General features: G+C 49.3%; 1 protein-coding gene across 1 annotated transcript in view; it reads left to right on the top strand.

Moving 5' to 3' along the window:
- Positions 1 to 17,760, top strand: part of TSHZ3 (teashirt zinc finger homeobox 3) — a 69,337-nt gene extending 51,577 nt beyond the window's left edge. The window contains exon 2 of the mRNA XM_061138923.1: positions 12,948 to 17,760. Within this exon, the coding sequence (XP_060994906.1) occupies positions 12,948 to 16,153 (3,206 nt within the window). The 3' untranslated portion in view covers positions 16,154 to 17,760. The remainder of the gene's footprint in view (positions 1 to 12,947) is intronic.
- The last annotated feature ends 4,374 nt before the right edge of the window (positions 17,761 to 22,134 follow it).

Below are 22,134 nucleotides of genomic sequence, written 5' to 3'. Positions count from 1 at the left end.
GTTTGTTTATCCACTTTTTTGGTATCAGAAGAATAGTTGCTGAAAACAGCCTAGACACAGAGCGATTTTTGTTTTTGTTTTTTTGCACGTGTATGTTTCCATCTATAGATTCCTAGCTGGTTCAAGAAGTATAATAGACTTTCAATATTGATACATACTGCTAAATTACCTTTCAAAAAAATGACCATGACAAGTAATACACTAGCCAGTACTCAGAGTGCCACTCTCACTATGTATCGCTATTTTAAGTTTATTTTTTTCTCTCCCCCTCTCCTCCCCTGGAAGGATGGTGAAGTGTTGAGGGTTCTGGAATTTAGTACAAGAATACACATAGGTCGGACTATATACACATCAGTGTAAATGAGTTGTTGTGCAGTCTCTTAAGCTGTGTCTGACTCTCTGCGACCCGATGAACTGCAGCACAGCAGGCTTCCCTGTCTTTGACCATCTCCCTGAGCTTGCTCAAACTCATCTTCAGTGAGTCAGTGATGCCATCCAACCACCTCATCCTCTGTCAGCCCCTTCTTCTCTTGCCCTCAATCTTTCCCAGCATCAAGGTCTTTTCCAGTGAGTTGGCTCTTTGCATCAGGTGGTCAAAGTATTGGAGTTTCAGCTTTAGCATCAGTCCTTCCAATAGGTGAGACAGGGTATTTAAAGAAAACATGTAATGTGATGCCAACCAGCTAACAGGTAGCATTTATACATTGGTAGGGGAAAGCTATTTTAATAACTAGAAATGAAGCTGAAATCTATGGGTATTTAGGTCAAAATGATAAAACATTTAGAAGTTTATTTTTTTCAAGCTGACTGGGGAGATTACATCCTTCTCCTGGCTGTGACCTGTCCACTCAAATGGTAGTTACATGGTATTAGGAGACCCAGGTGTGTGCTGGGTGTCTGCTGAGTTCATGCTGTCTGGATGCTGGCTGATACTCAGTCAGTGTTGGCTGAGTGCTTGTTGAGTGCTGGGCTGTAGCTGGCCAGTCACTGTTAAGGTCACTGGCCTCAGGAAGGTCTCCCAGTCCAGGTGGATACCATGCTGGTGCCCAGGGCAGTGATGGAAAGGCTGGGCTTCTCTGGGGTCAATGGGAGCACCCTCTTTCCCACTTTTCCTGTGATCATAAAATGAGGAACCTTGTCAGGACTCCTGAGAAACACTTGTGGCCTTGACTCTCTGCTTAGTGTTCTGGGAAATGGTCGTGAGGGAACACGAAGTGGTGTAGAGTCAAGAGGACACTCGGGGCTACTTTGTTTGCATTTGAGAGTGTGGAGGAAGCTGGTGGGAGCTTCTGCCTGAGGTTACACTTGATCTGTGTGGTTCTTAGACTCAGCAGTGCCTACCAAACCCTGTGAATTTGACCAGGAGTTACTCAGATAGCTGACCTGCCAGGCGGTGTGAAGGACGCAGAGGTAAGGAATGCCTGGTTCCTATAATGTATATGGAGAGGCCCGCTGTGCACCTACTTAGCCCTGGGAAACACTATGAGAGATGTTAATAACCCCAATATGCATTCCTGAAATTTCTTTGGAGTTTAGAGGACTTTTCTATCCATTGTCTCATCTCTGAGATTAAAGAGACAGGTGAGAAAGGATTTCCTTGGGGAGGTGGAATGAGCAGGGTCTTGGAGGGCAGGGCTGAGGATGTGAAAAGATGAAGCATCGTATGCAAAGTGCAAGAAATGGTGTCAGCCAAGGCAAGGCCAAAATAGCATAGCTAGCACAGGTTAGTGTGTGTGTTTCAGGGAGGTGGGCATTGGAAGATAAACTTACAAGGTAAAATGAAACTTGGTTGTGCTGGCTTTGAAAATCAAGCTAAAAAGTTTGTATGGGTGTGTGATCACAAGGGCGTTCCTTGTGATCTATGTAAACAAGGCCATCTTGGCCATGTGAAAGTAAAGCCCATGGCTCTGAGGTGTTTATTTTGGTAACTTCTTATTCCTAACCTTTAAGTATCTAGCATACATATGTACTTAGTCTTGTATACATGTTGGATGAAAGGATGAGTTTTTGGGTGGATGGATGGTTGGGTAGATGGGCAAATGGATTGATGGCTAGGTAGATTGATTGCCTTCCCTTCCATGTAAATATTTATTACTCTTTTTAAAAAGTCATCTATTGACCTCCCTGATGCAAATGTTTTGATGCTATGGAAAACAGCCAAAAAGACTCAGGGAGAATTTGAATTGTACATGAACAGGTATAGCCCATTTTTTAAAGGATCCTTATAAAAACTGCCTCAGATTTTCTCCCAACCCATTGCCCGATTCTCATCTGTGGTTTTCCCGTGTTTTGAGATCTCTGAGCATGCAGACAGGTTAGAGTTCAGCTTTGTATCACAGCTGCCTCTTAAGGGCCCACAGATGTGGTCCTCCTTCAGGAAGTCCTGTCAGCCAGAGCTGAAGGTGTGTAAGGGCATGAGAGGCATGACTCTGCTCAGCCATTAGCCAGACTGTGTGCACAGTTTGAAACGTCCCAGCACCTCTCCTACCGCGTGTCTGAATCCCACTCCAGGGGAGAGAATGTCACTCTTCTCATTTACTAGACCCACTGCAGATTGGGATTTACCTTGTGTATTTTGTGGAATAACAGAGAAAAAAGGCTACAAGGAAGAGGTTCAGACCCTACATTTCCAGGAGGACAGGGATCTTGCAAATATATGGAGCTCAGAAAGAGAAACGGGAATATGGGGTTCATAGCAAGCTTTACATCTTTCGCCTCCCTTGCAAAGATTTACCTCCAGAAGCCATGCTTCGCCTGATACTAAGACAAACTGACTGGGGTGTCAATGCCCTACTCCAAGGGGGATTAAGGTTCTGCCCTGTCAGCTCCACAGTGGGTTAAGCACTCCTGCAGGGCACATGGAGTGAGAATCTAGATCCTCTGTGAGGTTGGTGCAGGGACCACTGTTGATCCACCCAGTGGTTTATATGTGCTTGGAGCCAAAGACAGGGGTGATTCAGTTGGTCCTCAACTGAGTAGTATTTACTCTGTATTATCTGAAGGTTTGTCTGAGGCAATTGCTTTGCATGTGAATGTCTCCTTGATATGTTTATTTTTCTTCGAAGTGGGGTTGAAGTGGGCTGGTGTAGTTTCAGGACTAAGGGAGCTGGCTTCCCTTGCTGATCTCCAGGAGCCTCTCAGCTTCCTGGCTTCTTCTTTGTGTGATCCATACAAGGAGGGTCCCAAGAAATGGAAGGAGGTTGTTCAGAGGGGCTACCAAGAGGGCTGAACACAGCTCTTTCATGGCAGTAAGAATCTTAAGGAGACAAGCCCCAGAAGTGTCCTCCTTGACCCCATGTCCTGTGGGGGGCTCCGGGTTTGGCTTCTGAAGGCTCCCAGCCTTGTGTTCTCCATCACATCTAGAGGAACAGGCCATGGCCTGGATACCAGGTCTTCAGGGTGGGCTGGGTTTTCCAGCAGTGGGGAGGTGTCGCCTGGATCTCGCTGTCATTAGCCTTGTAGAGAATCAGCAGGAGCCCATCATGGCCTGGACAACCACTGGTCTGACTCTGCTGAAGGGTGATGTTGCCTTATTCCATGCTGACTTGATCCACCAATCAGCTAATGCCATGCTTTTCTTGGCATGAAAGCATCGCAGCTTTGTCAACACAGGGACACCCAACTGAACAAGCATTCCTCTCACACATTACATCAAATTAACGTGTACAAAATTAATATTCTTGACCTTGCTAGTGGGAAGCGCAGTCAATCTGGGAGGTTGTCATCCTGCCATGGCCAGCCTTCTGGAGAAGTCCTGACCATTACAGCTTCAGCCACCATTTTCCTTCCCAAAGAGCCATGCATCCAGCCCCCACTGCCCAGCCTGCTTTGGTCCTTTGGAGATTCTCCTGGTTCCTGAGAGGCCCCTAGTCTCCCTGGTACTATTCAAGAATGCTATTCTTTCTTTGTCCCCAGAGGCTGTGACCTCTGTCACCCTAGATGGTAGGTGACATCTCTTGTGACTCCGCGTAGCCAGGTGGATGGAGAAAACCTGTGTTCTCTGTCGGGTTGTGACCTCCTGGGTTCTGGCCATGAGCACGTCTCTGGAATCAATTGTCTCTCTGTGCTGCCTGTTTAGTATCCTAACGGGGGCCCAACAACTCAGTCTAACCACCTTGATATTATCCAGCGTATGTAGCTGAGCTCCCCTGTACTCCATCACTCACTTTCTTATGCCATCACCTCACTCTTGGCACAGAAAGGAAGTCTCCCATCAGTGCTGCTCCTTGAAATCCTTCCCAGCCAGCAGCCAGCAGGACATATATATCCAATCTTGATTTCCACCTTCTGCAGGACCCTGAAGCAACAGGGAGTGGGGAGCTGTCTGGAGGGTGAATGTATTGGTCATCACTGTCCCAGCTCTGAGCACCCTTCCTGCCTCACTGCCGCTCACACCCTCCAGAGCATGAGACAGCTCATTTTAGGGGCTCTCAGAACATCAGGGGATAACTCTGGGCCCCCAATCCCAGACAGAGCAGATGCGGTAGAAGTGGCTACACTAACAAAGGAGCCCTCCCTTCCTGTCACGATTAGGTGTGTAACACACTCGCAAAGAAGAGAGACCTGTGTAAAGGTAACCCAGAGGTCACAGTGCACTTGGCCTGAGCCCTTCATAAAGCAGAGATTCTTTTGCGAATGGATCAGTCTGTCCCGAATTTCTAGGTGTGTTTAGAACAAGGTGAAACTTGTGAAGTTTTCTGGGGCCTTTGTGCTCTTTCCTCCCTAAAGAGGTAACTCAAGGCAGAAGCTGAGCTGACACGGAGTTATCAGTCAGCCTGGAAGAGACTGCCAGGTTGGAGGCTGCGGGGACACTGGCGGCCAGAGGGGTGTTGGGGGCCTCCGGTGGTTACTCCTGCGGGGAGGCGGTCCCTGGCTCTAGCCACGCCCCAAGGGTGGGCGGAGCCTGGGAATCTCCAGCCTGGGGGAGAGGTGGACGGGGCTGTGGGTGGCGCTGGGCTTGGTCCAAAGCCCTAGGGCTTCCTTCCTGAAGACAACCCAGGCCTGGGGGGAGGGGTTGAGGGTGCACACAGGTGCTGGGTCAGGAATGTTAATGTTGTACGTGTTAAACCTTTCTTTGCTCTTCATTTTCCTCCCCTTCTTTTTCTTCTCTGGCTTGCTTTCTTTTCCACAGCCCACACCTTCAGGCCGCCAGAGGGAAGGGGATGGAACGCGAACCCGGTGGGGACCTCTCATCCTAGCAGTCCTTGCTAGGTCCCTCTGCCCCTTTTCCTGAAAGTCAGCTGGAGAATCTGGGGCTCTGGGGACCATCACCTCACCTTGAAGACTTCTCTTTTCAAGCAGAGGACTTAGCCTAGAGGCTGGGCCAGGACCCCCCTCTTGGGTGCAGGCTGCCAGGGCTCATGCACTTCCGTGGAGTCTCGTGCACCTGTGTTTGCAGAGCCCTTTTCACTTGGGAAAGCCCTTTTTGCTCACTGTTGGTGACTTCCTTGTTTTGCAAACACCTGGGAGGCAGGTGTGGCAGAAATTGCTTCCCCTCCTCCCTCCCATTCTTGGGGAAGAAACTGGAGCCCAGAGACTTGAAGCCAGTCTCATGGTCACTTGGACAACACGGGGCAGAGTAGGAGCCAAGACCCAGTTTAGTGTCTGTGACCTTATTCATTTGAACAGAAGATCGTGCAACACAGGAACACCAACAAAAATGAGAGGTTGTCTCTGAGTCCAGGCAGGTGCTCTGGTGGCCAGCTCTCCATGTGGGGCAGCTGGGGCTTCCCACCTGTCCCCATTCCTGTGGTTATTGGGAGTCTGCTGCTGCTCTGTTCTGGATTCAGGTGTATTGGGCGGGGGGGAGCCGTTCAGAAGTGACCAAGACACCTGTGATGATCTTGGCATGTTTCTGTATCCAAGCACGTTCTAGGACCCAGGTCTCCCCAGGCGTTTAGGCAGGGTGTTTATTAAAATGCAAATCTGATTCATTAACCATGCAGAGTGGCCTTGGCTATGAGGAGAGGGCAAGAGCAGAGTGAGCATGGCATGCATGAACCCTGAGAAGGGACAAGAGAACCGAGTCTAGAGCCAATAACCTTCTTCACAAGCTGTCCAGTTTCAGACATCATGTTGCCCACACCTGTCTTCTGGACAGTTCCAAGTCTCAAATGTGATCGTGTGTGTGAGGGCCTGAGAGGGGTTCCTGGGGTGTGCTGAGGCCCTGGCTCAGAGGCCTGCTCCTCCTGAGGCTCCCCTGGCCAGGTTTCCTCCACCCACGATGGCCCAGATCACCTCTGGGGCAGCAGCAACCTCTGTGCCCAAGCCATGTCCCCTTGTTCTGCTCACCAGGGTTGGCTGAGCCTTTAACTGTCTTCTTGGTCATGCCCTCAGCTGGTTAAATTACCCTTCAAATAAAGTCATCTTATGTCTTGAGAATCAGGAGAGGCTGAGACAAGGCCTGAGTCTCCAGCCATGGAAATGACCCACAGCAGTGCTTCAGGGCTCCTTTCTCCATGCCAGTCTTGCACCAAGACCCCCTGTTCAGGTGCTCCCCACCACTGGAATACTCTCCTCTTCCTGCCTCTTCTCAAATCTCCATCACTGCTTTTCTTTCTCTCCGTCCCTCCGTCCCACTGCCCTTAGTGGTCTCTCTCTGTCTGTCTCTCTCCATCTCTCTGTCCGTCTCTCTTCCTCTCTCTGTCCCCTCCCAACACCACCCTAGTCCCAGTGGCTTCTTCTCTCGTTCCTCCATCTTTCTGGCATGATTCTTTCTCTGCTCCCTGCCCCCCACTCTCTCCTCTCCCTTCTCCACCCCTGACCTTCAGCCCCACCGTCTCTTCTCCCTGCCTCCTGTCCCCCCTCCATCATCACATCACCGAAGATGAGGATGCCCAGAACCACGGTTACAGGATGAGGTGCATCTTGGGCCACCTGTAGGGAAGAGCAGGGAGCAGAAGTCCGAGGATGCTTTAGCCAGTGAAGCTGCCTGCAGCTTCCCAGGCAGTCTTGGGGATTTGAAAACAGTGTTATAACTTCAGAGGGCTCATTTCAGCCCAGAAAATGCAAAACTCCACAGGACAGTTTACTTTGAAATTGCTTCTTGGAGCAGGGCACAGCCACACAGCCTTCCCTTTCTCTCCAGCTCCCTCCAGTGCCCCTGCTCCCCAGCCCAGCCCACCACCCCCCCCCTCCCCCGCCCCCAGGGACACCCTTCCTCTTCCTCTGTTCCTTCATCTCTTCCTTTGGAGAGAGATGCACAACAGAGCAATGAAGGTAATTCCCACTTGCCCAGAAATGAATTCCATTATGCCCCAGCTTACCGTTTTATATTTATATCAAACGTATTAATTTCTTTTTACCTAGTGGTTGGGTTTAGTTAATGATGATAATAAATATTAATGAGGGTGCTGCTGCCTCCAGACCCTCTGATTGCTGCACTGGTAGGCTCCTTACTCCTTGGACGTCTCGGGAGGCATGAGCACCAAGGAGCTGTGGGAGGGCACTCAGGACCGTCCTGGATAGGCAGGCATGGGATCCACTGGGGGCAGGTGTTAAGGAAGGCTCTGATGCAGCAGCCCGCTCACTATGCGCTCCTTCTGTGTGATTTCCTCTGGAGTTAGTCAGATCCCCTTGTACGTCCACTGACTCCTGAGGGGTCCCTGCAGAGGGCTTGGGAGTATCTCATTTAACTTGTGGGAGCTGCGTTTTCCTAGGCTGTAAAAAGAAAATCATTTGATCCACCTGCTAGGACCATTGAGAGGATTAAATGCAAATAGTTCATAAGCATGCACATATTAGGTAGCAGTGGGATTTTTGTTTTTTTTTTCCTGTTTTTCATTGCTTGACATTCCAGGGCGTTGTGCTGTGGAACTTTGTAGAAAGTCTCAGCAAGTGTGAGAGCTTTTATTTCTCATGAACATGTGTCTCTCCCCAGAAGTCCCATTCAGTTCTGGGCATCCCCAGTTCTTGAGTTCATCCAGTTGTTCAGACATGTGTCCTTGGCCCCCAGCTTTGGAGAGATGGGTTGCTGTCTTACTGCTGGAAGAGTTTACTTTACATTGGAGGAAGAGAGCAGGCAGGGCTGTAATAAGGGAGCTGTCACAGTAGTTAGTCAGGGCTCACATCTTGGAGAGGAACTTTTTCCACTGAGCGATTTGGGGGGAAAGTGAAAGGCCCCAGTCCACCCTCTCTTGAGTCTCCACTCTTGCGTGTTTCTCTCGTTTTTGCACCTGGCAACTTGGTTTGAATGAGAGCTCCTCCATGTACAATTCAAGGCCTCTTCTACTGGAGCTGGAAGCGGAGGTTTCAGTTGTATTTGTTCAAGAGAAAATGGTGATGCTGATGCATTCTTGGAGAGAGGTATTGGGGTGTGGGCACAGCCAGGGGTGGCCCCAGTGCAGGGAGACCACCATTTGCGGGGCTTCCACCCCTCTTCCTCAGAGAGGGCTTCTGGCATCCTGCTCCCCAGAAGCCCACCCTCATGCTGCTCACACTCAGAAAACGGATCCAGGAAGGGCTTCGGATCAGACCCCAGCACATCTGGGACCACCTGGAGGCTGGATCCATCTAGATGTTTTGGCAACTGTTTAGGAGGATTGAAGAAGTCATCTACGGTGTTCATTTATTCATTCATGTACTCACGCATTCATTCCACGGGTGTGTGTTTGAGTGGTTAATCTAGAGATTTCAGTGGTGTGCCTTGCAAAAAGAAGGGAATAGGTGAGGTGCTAAGGGGACAAAGTTGAGGTCAAGTCCCCCCTCCCCTGGATATTACCTTTCACTGCAGCCCAGGGAAGGGTAGATGGCTCATTCTCCTTTCTTTGAATCTCCTCCAGGGTTCCCAGCACGGGAGGTGGCAGTGCAGAGTTAGAGGCCATGGCATGCTTTAGAAACTGAGAGGCTGGAGAGAAAGCAGGACTGAGATGGTAGAGGACTCTGGGGTGGCTGGGAAGAGTTGGAGCTTTCTTCCAAGTCCGATGGCAGGTCACTGAGGGTGTTCGTTGGGGTGACATGACCAGCCCGCTGATGGAACATCTGGTGGATTCTGTCTAGAGAACAGAGGGAAGGGGCTGGGGCTGTAGTTGGGGGTTCCTTGAGGAGGGGTGAGAGATGGTGGGGGCTGGCCCAGGCTGGGGTCAGAGGGGTCAGAGGCTGGGAACAAGCCTCTTGCTGCTGAACATGAGCTTTAACCAACCCGTTTTCTAAAGGAGACAGCCAGTGTCTATTGCTCATTTACTGTGTGCAGGATGTGAGGGTGCAGAGCGGGCCTTTGGCCGTGGGAAATCCAGACAGGAATGTGCAGAAAGTTAAATAGCAGCAAGGGATCAAAGTAACCATCCACAGAAGCAAAGCCTCCCAAGGCCTGGTTACCTGTGCAAGATTACCTGTCAGGTCCAAATGAGGGACAAGTCCTACCATCGCCTCCCTGAGAGAAGGCGCCCCTGATAGTCAGCCTGGTGGGACTAGCTTCTCACCCAGCCCCCCGCACCCTTGTGACCTCTCACTGTCCACCCAGACTGATGGAGACACCCAGTCCCCCTCCCTCTTGGCCTGATCGGGGACATGGACTGAGCCAGTGAGGACCTTCCTCCTTGTCTCTGGCCAAGAACTTTGCCAGTTAATGCAGAGCAGAAGGGCAAGGGAGTCACTTGACTGCTGAGTGCTGAAGAGGAGCCAGAGTTTAGTGGGGATGAGCCAGAGCAAGCGGGCAGGGCCTCACTTCTTTACCTTTTGCTCAGAAAAGCCACAAAACAGAGAAGTAGAGGAGGGAGGCCTGATCCGGCCGCAGTGACCTATCATTTACAAGTGGGGAAACGGAGTCCTAGAGAAAGAAAATGATATTCTGGTGGGGGCGGAGCACGATCAGAATTAGAGGAATGAGTGAACCCTTCCATCCTTCCCTCCCCTCTGCCATTTCTCTAGGCCCATTCCCACTTTCTCACTACTTCTTGAAGTTCAGTCATCGAGAGTGGATGTGATATTCTCAGAGGAGTGCAATTATCGCAAAACATAGAGAAAGGATTCATGCAGTGAGGTACTGAGGAGGAGCCTCAGAAGCCACGGCAAGGCCAAGGGGTGGCATGTGGGGTGATGCTGGGTATCCCAATCCAGGGCCTCTTGGCACTGAAGCTTTTTGATTTTCCTCAGAGTAGGATTTGATTGTCAACTGCGAGGTTGGCCTTACTTTTCTTTCATTTTTAATTTCCTCCTCAGTCACCAGACTGATGACACTCTGATACTGCTATGCGATTTACAAGGCATGTTGGAGTCCACTGGGGGCCAGCTCAGGGTGGGAGCTGATCAAGCCGATGATGGTGCATGTGTGTGTTGGGGGATGCTCCTGACAGCCTGCTGTCCCCCCTGCACTGTGCTGAGGCTTCCACGGGGCCCACACTGCTCCGGGTAGCAGGTGGGCTGGCAGAGCTACAACATTGCCTGAGCTGGTGGCCTTCGTGACCACCATTGACTCTGGCTTCCGGCTGTCTGGCCAGATGGGGCCCTTTCTGGACCCCTGCTTCTCCTAGCCTGAATTCCACGGGAGCCTTGGTAGGTGTGGTTCATGCTGCAGACAGTGGCTCCCGGGGGGTCTCAGGGATCTGCCCTGTCTACACAGGGCCGGGCTTTTCCCTCTACCTCAGCTACAGGACACGGGCCACTGTGTTTTTCTCCTTGCTTTCAGACTGTGTTCCAAATGAAACCCCTTGGATAGGAACATTACACATACTTGCTCCCAGTGCATTTCTGCAGACAGTCAAACCCAGCTTGCCCTGCTCGAGCTCCTCTTCAAGAGGAATGCAAACCTGCCTGGACGTTCTGACCTGGTCCCGCTGGGTGTCCCCTCTCCAGGGTGACCAGCTGACCGGTTTTACCCAGGACTGAGAGGATCCTTGGGATGTAGGACTTTTGGTGCTGAGACTCGGACAGTTCCAGGGAAGCTGTGACTCTTGGCCACTCTGCCCGCAGCCACCCTCCCTGCTGACCTGCCAGTCCTGTTTGGCGTTTGAGAGCCAGACTTCAAGAGAGTGGTGTGCAGAGGGGGCGATGCCTGCTTTCCTTTTTCTCTTCCGCTTCCTTTTCCAACATTCATCTTCCCCCTTACGGTCAGCACCATGGGCCCCCATGCACTGTGGCCCTGGGCCTTAGGAAAGAGTTTGTTTGCCATGTTAATTTGCCAGCTCCAAGTGTACAATCTCAAATTGAAGTCTCACAGAGCAGGGCACTTTCTTCTGGTCATCTGTAAAGAATATTCCACAGCTCAAGCCCAAGACTCTTGCTTCACTGTTTGTATCTGAGCAAAAACAACCTTGTGTCTACAGCTGCATGTACCTGGACACTATTCCCATCAAATTCAAATCCCCTCAGTGCTGGGACATCAGTAGTTTTTCAGCTTAGAAATCTTGGTACTCAAAGGGGGACTTAGGAACGAAAATATATCACTCTTGACCTGGATGGAAGGAGGTGGGGAGCAGCGATGAATACCTGTGTGTCTTCCAGCGTATCTTCTTGGAGTCATTTCACTATTTGTTAGTTACTTTTTCTAGTGTACAATTGGTTTGGGGGCAAATCTTTAACATCATGGGAGTGAATTCCACAAACAAAGCTTCCTTTTCTTTCCTAAGACTTTCCAATCAACCATGCAATGTTAGCACTTGGCATTCCAGCCTTAGCTGCTGGCCTTTGGAAGCAAACTGGTATTGAGGAGCTGACAAGAAGTTACTTTTCACCCCTTCTCCGCCTTAACACTGTCACTCACCACAGGGCTGCCCACGTCTAGTTATTCACAAGACTCAGTCCAACTTGATTTACAGTGTCAGGCAAGCTCCGTAAGGAAAAACCAAAGTCACTGAATGCAAATTTAGAATGAAAAAAAAAATCATTTAGTTCCATTAACACAGTGTTCTCCCAGCTTTGCATTTCTGGAGCAAAGCTTTGCATCTCTCCAGCGTCTCTGGAGTTCTTTGTCTTCTAGAACCCACAGCTGCCCGGCCCTGTTCAGAACACCTCTACCTGCTCGGAAGTGCAGGCTGGATTCACATCCCCAGTTACATTACTTCTAGAAAGACAGGATCCCTGTTGGATGCCCATGAAGCTTATGCTGAGTAAATATTGACAAAGTAGTCTAAAGAGCAAACACTTTGACATTTGTAAGGTCCACTGGAAGGTCTTGTATATATTTATACAGTAGGAATGAGCACCGCATACCAATTTTCCTGAACTTGTTCTGACATAATTCCGCATGGATAGTGTGTGTGTCCGTGGCTGAGAATGGCTGAGTGTGCACACAGGGGCCAGGCCAGGGCTGGGTGGTGACGGGTCAGGGTCTTCCCTCCCATCTGGAACAAATGATTACCTGGGCCCTGGTAGGAAACTTACTCCAAGCTTTTATGAGACTGACTTTTTCATAAGGAAGGAAAAAAAAAAAAAAAGTCACAAAACCTTGTTTCTAATTTAGTACAATTGATGTACTTTCTTTTTACTTTGTAAAAATTGTATTGATGTTTTTGGGCTTTATATTTATTAAAGATTGAGCCTCAAAAATGTAATGAGTAAAAAATGCTTGCTTAATTTAAATTGTGAATCTGTCTGTTAAGAAATGCATTAGGGGTAGGAGAAGCATAAGACATATTAATTGACAGACAGGAACTGCTGTCTCTGAGGTTGATACAAGTAATTTATTACTTTAGAAATGAATGCCACCTCCAGAATGTGCTTCATTAATTTCAAATTTAGTTTTAATTTCAAGCTGTTGCCCCTTGAGAAGAATAAGGTGGCAAATTATGTTTGAAGAGCAGATTTTTTTTTTTTTTTGCTCCAAAGAAACACCGCATTTTAACTATTTAATTTTACAAATAAATGTGCCCATCTACTTTGCTTCGTTTCCCCAAGAGCCGAGAAAATGTTCTAGGTAAGGTCAGCACTCACTAATGCTTTCTTTTTTCTTTGTCTCCTCCTCCGTGTGTCTCTTCTTTCTGTCCTACCTGTTCCACCTGTTATCAATGCAGCCTATGTTTCAGATGAGTTAAAGGCTGCCGCCCTGGTAGATGAAGACATAGATCCAGAAGAGAGCCCTGCAGATGGAGAGCCATCGGCTAAGTACATGTGCCCGGAAAAGGAGCTCAGCAAGACCTGCCCCAGCTACCAGAACTCCCCGGCGGCCGAGTTTTCCAGCCACGAGATGGACAGCGAGTCCCACATCAGTGAGACCAGCGACCGGATGGCCGACTTTGAAAGCGGCTCCATCAAGAACGAAGAGGAGACCAAGGAGGTGAGCATCCCGCCAGAAGACACGACCGTGTCGGACAGCCTGGAGCAGATGAAGGCCGTGTACAACAACTTCCTCTCCAACTCCTACTGGTCCAACCTCACCCTCAACCTGCACCAGCCGTCCTCGGAGAAGAACAACGGCAGCAGCAGCAGCAGCAGCAGCAGCAGCAGCAGTTGCGGCAGCGGCAGCTTCGACTGGCACCAGAGCGCCATGGCCAAGACGCTGCAGCAGGTGTCCCAGAGCCGCCTGCTGCCCGAGCCCAGCCTCTTCAGCACGGTGCAGCTGTACCGGCAGAGCAGCAAGCTCTACGGCTCCATCTTCACCGGGGCCAGCAAGTTCCGCTGCAAGGACTGCAGCGCGGCCTACGACACCCTGGTGGAGCTGACCGTGCACATGAACGAGACGGGGCACTACCGCGACGACAACCACGAGGCCGACAACAACAACCCCAAGCGCTGGTCCAAGCCCCGCAAGCGCTCGCTGCTGGAAATGGAAGGCAAGGAGGACGCCCAGAAGGTGCTGAAGTGCATGTATTGCGGCCACTCGTTCGAGTCCCTCCAGGACTTGAGTGTCCATATGATCAAAACGAAACACTACCAAAAAGTGCCTCTGAAGGAACCCGTCACTCCCGTGGCAGCCAAAATCATCCCAGCCGCTCGGAAGAAGGCCTCGCTGGAGCTGGAGCTGCCCAGCTCCCCGGATTCCACCGGCGGCACCCCCAAAGCTGCCATGGCGGACACGAACGACGCGCTTCAGAAGAACTCCAACCCGTACATCACGCCAAATAACCGCTACGGCCACCAGAACGGGGCCAGCTACGCCTGGCACTTCGAGGCCCGCAAGTCCCAGATCCTCAAGTGCATGGAGTGCGGCAGCTCGCATGACACGCTGCAGGAACTCACGGCCCACATGATGGTGACCGGCCACTTCATCAAGGTCACCAACTCGGCCATGAAGAAGGGGAAGCCCATCATGGAGACGCCCGTCACGCCCAGCATCACCACCCTGCTGGACGAGAAGGTGCAGTCCGTGCCCCTGGCTGCCACCACCTTCACGTCCCCCTCCAACACGCCCGCCAGCATCTCCCCAAAACTGAACGTGGAGGTCAAGAAGGAAGCCGACAAGGAGAAAGCCGTCCTCGAAGAGAAGCCCAAGGAAAAGGAGAAGGCCTGCGAGGAGGAGGAGAAGTATGATATCTCTTCCAAGTACCACTATTTGACTGAGAATGACCTCGAAGAGAGCCCCAAGGGTGGGCTCGATATCCTCAAGTCCCTGGAAAACACAGTCACGTCGGCCATCAACAAGGCCCAGAACGGCACCCCCAGCTGGGGGGGCTACCCCAGCATCCACGCCGCCTACCAGCTCCCCAACATGATGAAGCTGTCTCTGGGCTCCGCGGGGAAAAGCGCACCCCTGAAGCCCATGTTTGGCAACAGCGACATCGTGTCCCCCACGAAGAACCAGACCCTGATCACTCCACCCAGCAGCCAGACCTCCCCCATGCCCAAGACAAACTTTCACGCCATGGAGGAGCTGGTGAAAAAAGTCACCGAGAAAGTTGCCAAAGTCGAGGAGAAAATGAAGGAGCCCGAGGGCAAGCTTTCTCCACCCAAGCGGGCCACCCCGTCCCCGTGCAGCAGCGACATCAGTGAGCCCATCAAGATGGAGGCGTCCAGCGACGGGGGCTTCAAAAGCCAGGAGGACAGCCCCAGCCCCCAGCGGGACGGCTGCAAGGAGGGGAGCCCCCTGGCAGAGCCGGTGGAGAACGGCAAGGACCCAGTGAAGCCGATGAGCAGTGGCCTGAGCAGCAGCACAGCCATCATCACCGACCACCCCCCCGAGCAGCCCTTCGTTAACCCTCTGAGCGCCCTGCAGTCGGTGATGAACATCCACCTGGGCAAGGCCGCCAAGCCCTCCCTGCCTGCCCTCGACCCCATGAGCATGCTTTTCAAGATGAGCAACAGCCTGGCCGAGAAGGCGGCGGTGGCTACCCCACCACCCTTGCAGTCCAAGAAGGCGGACCACCTGGACCGCTATTTCTACCACGTCAACAACGACCAGCCCATAGACTTGACGAAAGGCAAGAGTGACAAAGCCTGCTCTTTGGGTTCAGTGCTTCTGTCGCCCACGTCCGCATCCCCGGCAACCTCCTCATCCACGGTGACAACGGCGAAGACATCTGCCGTCGTATCATTCATGTCAAACTCGCCGCTACGCGAGAATGCCTTGTCAGATATATCCGATATGCTGAAGAACTTGACAGAGAGCCACACGTCAAAGTCCTCCACCCCTTCCAGCATCTCTGAGAAGTCTGACATTGACGGGGCCACCCTGGAGGAGGCCGAGGAGGCGACGCCCGCGCAGAAGAGGAAGGGCCGCCAGTCAAACTGGAACCCCCAGCACCTGCTCATCCTCCAGGCACAGTTCGCCGCCAGCCTCCGGCAGACCTCGGAGGGCAAGTACATCATGTCGGACCTGAGCCCCCAGGAGCGCATGCACATCTCCAGGTTCACCGGGCTCTCCATGACCACCATCAGCCACTGGCTGGCCAACGTCAAGTACCAGCTGCGAAGGACAGGTGGGACAAAGTTCCTCAAAAACTTGGACACCGGCCACCCTGTGTTCTTTTGTAATGACTGCGCGTCACAAATCAGGACTCCCTCCACGTACATCAGCCACCTCGAGTCACACCTGGGCTTCCGGCTACGGGATTTGTCCAAACTGTCCACTGAACAGATTAACAATCAGATAGCACAAACCAAGTCACCGTCAGAAAAACTGGTGACGTCCTCCCCCGAGGAGGACCTGGGGACCTCCTACCAGTGCAAACTTTGCAATCGGACCTTTGCGAGCAAGCATGCGGTTAAACTTCACCTCAGCAAAACACACGGGAAGTCCCCTGAGGACCACCTTCTGTATGTTTCTGAGTTAGAGAAACAGTAGCGTTTGCTTTTGATTAAAGTGACTGTAATTCGCTTTGAGGGAAACTGTTGCAGGCACCTTAAGGCCCCTCTGTCTTGTTCTTGGCACATGTTCTTATTTTAACTGCAGAGAATCACTCTGGGCTGGACTGTTTTGTATAACTGTACAGTGTTTAATAGAGGTGCATACTCAGCTGTTGTTACTGGTAAAATATGAAGGTTAAAACGCAGTGGTAAGTGTTTGGAACTTTGTGTAAATGGGATTTAGTTGTGAGCATCCCCCGATGCTTCAAGCTGCATGCATTAACAGACAGTTTAATTAAGCATTTATGACGAAACCGGGCACACTTTTCCACGCGGCTCAAGTGTGCCGGCATTTTTCACCCTTTCATCTTTAGCCCTCTGAGTACTTTGAAGCACTTTTGCATTAATTTGGTTAAAAAATAAAATAATAATAATAATGTATGAAGCTCTGTTTTTTAAACTCCTTACCAGCTTAGTTATAATTAATAATATGAACCTCCATTTATGCAGGTCTGCAGGGGTATAACACGCCTTGAAATTTAAAAGAATATTATTTTCACATTGAAACATAGATGTATATATTGTATAGATTTCAGACTCTCTTATGAAAAATGTGATTGTGGGTAAATGACCTTTTTTCCTGCATTTATAGCAACAGTGTTTTATGTACCTGCTATGCTCTGGGCATAAGCCGTGCCTATGTATAGTGTATATTTCTTTTTCTTTTTTTTTTTAAGGTCTATGGGTTTTGTTTTTTACATGCAAACATTGTAAATTATACAGAAGATACCACAGATAGCATTTATAAAGTATACAGAAACATTATCTGAAAGCAAAGTATGATTGTTTGTTTTGCTATACAGTACATCTATATTGATAGAGGTTCATGTTTAAATTATACATATTTATTAGCATCATATTATCATTTGTTTTGAGCAGTCTGAATAAACGAGGCCAGGAGATCCATCCATGGCAGGCATCATAACTATTTTGCACATTATTTTTAAAGGTATTTATTAGAAATCAAAAAAAAAAAAAAAAAACACGCTCAAAATAAACTCAGTGCTCAAAGGGTTAAGTCTATTTGAAAAGGAAAAAAAAAAAGAACAAAAAAAAGAGAGAGAGAGAGAGAACTTGTACTGTATTTCCTAAACATTGATAAAGCCTTTAAAATGTTTGTACTGTAATACTTTGCTTAAAAGTCACGAGGCATTCTGTGATACAACCTCTTTTACTTATTTATAAGCCCTCTTGGTTGCTATTCCATATTGTAGGACGCCTTTTTATTTCAATTGGTAACTTTCTGTTTTGTTCTTCCTAATTATTCTCCCAAGATCCCACACTGCAGCTTTATCTTTAGGCTTATGAAAGGTAACCCGTGGTTACCGGCTCTCCAAGTGATTCTGTTCTTCTCCATTTTTGGCAGTTAATTTGCAGAAGTAACTGACAGCTGACACCATATGAGAACCTATGTATAAAATATTGGCATGTAAGCAGCACAGACACTCTGTGCCCTGTTTTGTTGTTGACAATGAACCACCATTATGTGACTCTTCATATAACCCTCTTTTCTACGGCAGCATTAAAATTGTCTTTTTGCTATAATTTTGTGTTGCGTTCACAATTATGTCTGAAATGTGCTACGACTAACGAGCACATTAAAATTAAATTGTATGCGATCTGTTTATGACTGAGTTGGTTGCTGTGTCTGCCAGGTGCTGGCAGTCGGAAGCCGCCCGTAAATCAAGGGAGTTTTAGTGAACTTTGGGCTTGGAGAGCAGCGAGCATTCACTCAGAGGCGGCGTGGACAGAATTCTCCCCAAGAATAAAAATGCAAAAGAAAGGAAGATGTTCCCGTGGGGTTAGATTCTTGCTGGGCAGGCGATGCTACCCAGTGTCTGCAGTGGAGCCTCGGTCACACCTGGCGGCCGGCGTGGGGGCGGGAGTTGGGTCTCCCATCTGGATGAGAGAAGTCCAAGTCAGGGCCCTGAGCCCTGCCCATGGCAGATGGGAGGAAAGGTTTTTGGGCGATTCCTTCCTGTTGATTCGGGATTTTCAAGGAGCAGAAAACAGAGCCCAGCTGGGCAGGTGGACCCTGGGGTCCATGCTCTCTCTTCTGTGCTAAAGTGAGCACAGATAACGAGGTGTAGGGGGGCGGGGAGCCTGAACCCATCCACGGGAGGAGTGGGGAGAGCATTTATATGATAATCACAAGCTTTTATTAGCCCCGGCAAATCATGCCAACAAAACGCTGGGAACATCATGTAAAATTGTAAAATACCTTTATTACTATATTCAGACTACTCTTGCAGTTATGTGGAATCGTAGCTCCTAACCTAGAATTATACAAATGAGAGATGTATTACATCCATGTAATATATAAAACACCTCCACGTTAAAAAAATACTCTTTTATTAAAAATTTAAATTAAGCCCTTTCAGAGATGTTCGGCAACACGCCTACGTGGTTTTTTTTTTTTTTCCCCATTCATCCCCACCCCTTTTTGTCAAGATGAGGCCAAAATTTCTGTCTGCTCTACTTTCTGTCGGCAATCCATCTCTCTCTGGGTTTTTAGAGAGAAACTCACTGGAGTTTAAAACGGGTTTCTGGCAAGTGGGGAGGTCTGTCCTGGCTCTGCTTGCCCTGTGGTGCAGATAGTCGGACTGTGGCCTCAGGCACTGCGGAGGGGCTTTCCCTTCTGGGTCTCCAGCCTTGTCGTCTTCCCCATCTCCTCCCGGGTGGCCGGGAGTCCCTCCCAGCGCGCCTCTTCGCCCTGTCTGCCCCTACCTGGGACGTCGTAGGTTTCCCCCGGGGGCCCGGCTCCCCCCTGGAACCCGGCTGGGGACAGATATACCCTCCCTGCTGTGCCTTCGGCATCTTCACATCCCGGAGCCCAGATTTCCACTCTTGAATTTTTCACAGGTTAAATATAGCATCGGTTTATTAGAATCCAAAGTCCTGCATCTAACAGATTAAACTGACAACACTTCCATCACCACCAGGGCCCATGTGGCTTGAAGGGAGAGGGGATTTGTGCAAGTGAGGCTGGGAACCCCACCCCGCATTTACAGTTTGGGAGAAGAAGCTGATGCCCTGCCCATCTCCTCCTCACCCTACGTGCAGGGTTAGCTTGAGGACGTCGGTTCGGGTATAGAAGTGAGGAGTTACGGCCAAGACAGGTAGCAAGTTCTATGACTCACTTGGCCCCCGAGGGTATAGTCAAGAAAGGACCACTCATACTAATGGGGCCCAGGAATTAGCTTTACCTCTGGAGGATGCGGTGACTAGGCTGTGAAGGGCCTGAGGCGTGAGTGCAGCCTGACCTGGTACAATGGCAATTCCCCAACCATGCATCATGGCAGGAGGTGGGGCTGGCTGGGACCTCATCCGGCTTGGAAATGGAGGGCCGTTTACTCTCAAGGTCATCTCATCAAACCTTTCCCTGGCTGGAGAGTGAGCCACTGTCCGAAAGAGCCTTCCAGTCACAGCCCAGAATGGCCCTGATTTTCCTGAGATCAGTAGGGAAGATCTGAAGTTGCATTCCAAGTGCGATGTAGTTGTGCACTAGTTCTCCTACCGTTGATGTTAATAGAGAATGTGAGAGCAGGAAGGAAGGGTCATCCAAGTCAGGTCTTTAAACGATTGCAGGGAGGCGGAGGGATGGAGCCAAGTGAGGGAGGTTTTAATCACAGGTGTGTAGGTGACCCCGACCTCACCCCGCCCAAGCCCAGGCTTGTTGCAGCCTTACTGTATATCTTCGAGCCATCACATTTACGCAGTATCTTAAAATAACATTTGTGATAAATGTGCAATTTAACTAATTTATGGTGCTATGATGTGCTCAGGGCTACATGCAAGATGAAAATCTTAAATGGAGCTTGAACAGCTCACTTCACAACAAGAAATCAATATGCCACATCTTAGCTATTCGCTGCTGTCAACATTTAGCAAAAAATATCAGTGATGTATCTTTAAGTTTGAGGCAGCAAGAATTCTATAATTAACCAAAATCTTACATAGTTAAAGAGGGTGGGTTATGATGAAGACCCAGATCTCCCTGGCATCTTCGTTCTATTTTCATTCTGCAAAAAGGAAAAAAAAAATATTGATAACCACCAAAGAGGCGTTTCTTTGCCGGGTGCTTAGGAGAGCTTAGGTGGAGGTGGTTAGCCTGGGAGGGTTCCCCAGCAGAGCTCAGGGCTGTGGTCTGCAGATCTAGGAGAATTCATTCTCTTAAAATCAGACCACGCCAACTAGGTGGACTTCACGGCCCTCAATCCCTGACCTACCTATTGTTTCACAGACCTGGTGACTGAATATTTGACAAAAGGCCATAGTAACTGCCAGCTCTGGGGAGAGTCAAGCTCCCATCTTGAGAGCAGAACCCTGAAGAGAGGAGTATGAGAGTGGTCAAAAGACAGGAGATGATGGGAAGAAACAAGGCCGCAGTGAACAAATCCAGTACTGAAACTATTGTCTCCTGAGATTTCTAAGTCATCCAATAGAAAAAAAAAATCAAATGATTTTATTTTTTCAGATTCATCTGTGCAGCTCTTTTGAAATTGGAAAATTGCAATCACATTTTATTCTGTTGACTATTTAGCACAAAAATAATCCACTTGGTATTAAAGGAAGCAATCATAAGAATGAAAACACACAAATCCCAACACCACTCTTTAATAATAAATACTTTAACTTTAAAATAATAGCTATTATCCTTTTAGCTAATGGAGAAATTACCATTTTTACTCTGCCAGATAGTTATTCTTTTGGTAATAGAAACACTAACCTTTTTTCTCCCTAGGGATTTATTAGTAAGCACGTGTATTCTTTGGCAAAAGGGAACCTGAAAATGCATTTCCCTGGGGACCTGGCGCCAGTCGATGCCTTTCAGCCCGCGGCTGACCTCGGAGACACAGAAAAGGTACTTGTGCTTCTGCTCCCACGCAATTCCAGGGTGTGCTGGCCTTTGCAAAATATGCTATAGTTAGCTTCAAAAACCATCTCACTCCTTTGGGGGAAGGCCTCAGCTCTGTCTCATAGCATAAAGCTTCTGGGAGGGGAATTTTCTCATGACAAACCCCACCTCCCTGTGTGTGCGATATGGGAGCCTCGTTGCTGCCGAGGCCTGGACTCCCGGGATCAGTGCAGAGCAGGGAGCAAACAGGATTTTGTTTCCAGAGAGATGCTCGCTCTCTACACAGGCATTAGATTCCCCAGGCCAGAGGCGGATGCACCATTTTCAGTCTCCAAAGATCTGACAGGAGGCCACCTCTAGGAGGATTGTAAAGGCGAACATTTGGGTGGGCTTTGATGGTTCCCAAGGCATCGCAAATCACCCTCGATTTGGGACCATGTTCCCAAATCCCATGTTCCCCGCTCAACCGAAACAGTGGATTTGCCAGATTGCTGGTCAGTGACCCGACAGTCCCACACAGCCTGATGGTGACTCAATCAGCCCATGGTTGTGGACATCAAGAGTGACTTAAATCGAAGTTAGCAGCTTCTTGAGGCTCGGCATTCAGGGGTCAGTGCCCTTCCCTACGTCCAAAGAGCCAGGTGTTTTCAAAATTAAATTCTAATGATAAAAGATCAGAAGAACTGCTTTTCCACCACCTTTGTATAATGTCATGTACTAATATATTCTTAATAAATCATCCCTGATGATAATGATGATAAGCAAGGTGACCTCTTTCCAGAGATTAACATCCACAATTAGCTACTCAAGAATTAGGATACACTATTATTTACTGTCTAACCTGAGCAGTCCAACATAGTGGCCATCAGCCACACGTGGCCATTCAAATTTAAATGAAATAAAGTGAAACATTTCATTCCTCAGTCTTACCAGCCACTTTTCAAGCGCTCGGTAGCCACATATGGCTAGTGTCTACTCTTTTGGACAGCACAGATATGGAACATTACCATCATCACAGGACGTTTGCTTGGACAGTGCTGTCTATACCATTATTTAAAAGC

This window comes from Dama dama, chromosome 4 (genome assembly GCF_033118175.1).
Source record: "Dama dama isolate Ldn47 chromosome 4, ASM3311817v1, whole genome shotgun sequence".
In the NCBI taxonomy this organism is placed as follows: domain Eukaryota; kingdom Metazoa; phylum Chordata; class Mammalia; order Artiodactyla; family Cervidae; genus Dama; species Dama dama.
Note: the sequence above shows the minus strand (reverse complement) of the source record. Positions and strands in the feature narration are given on the sequence as shown.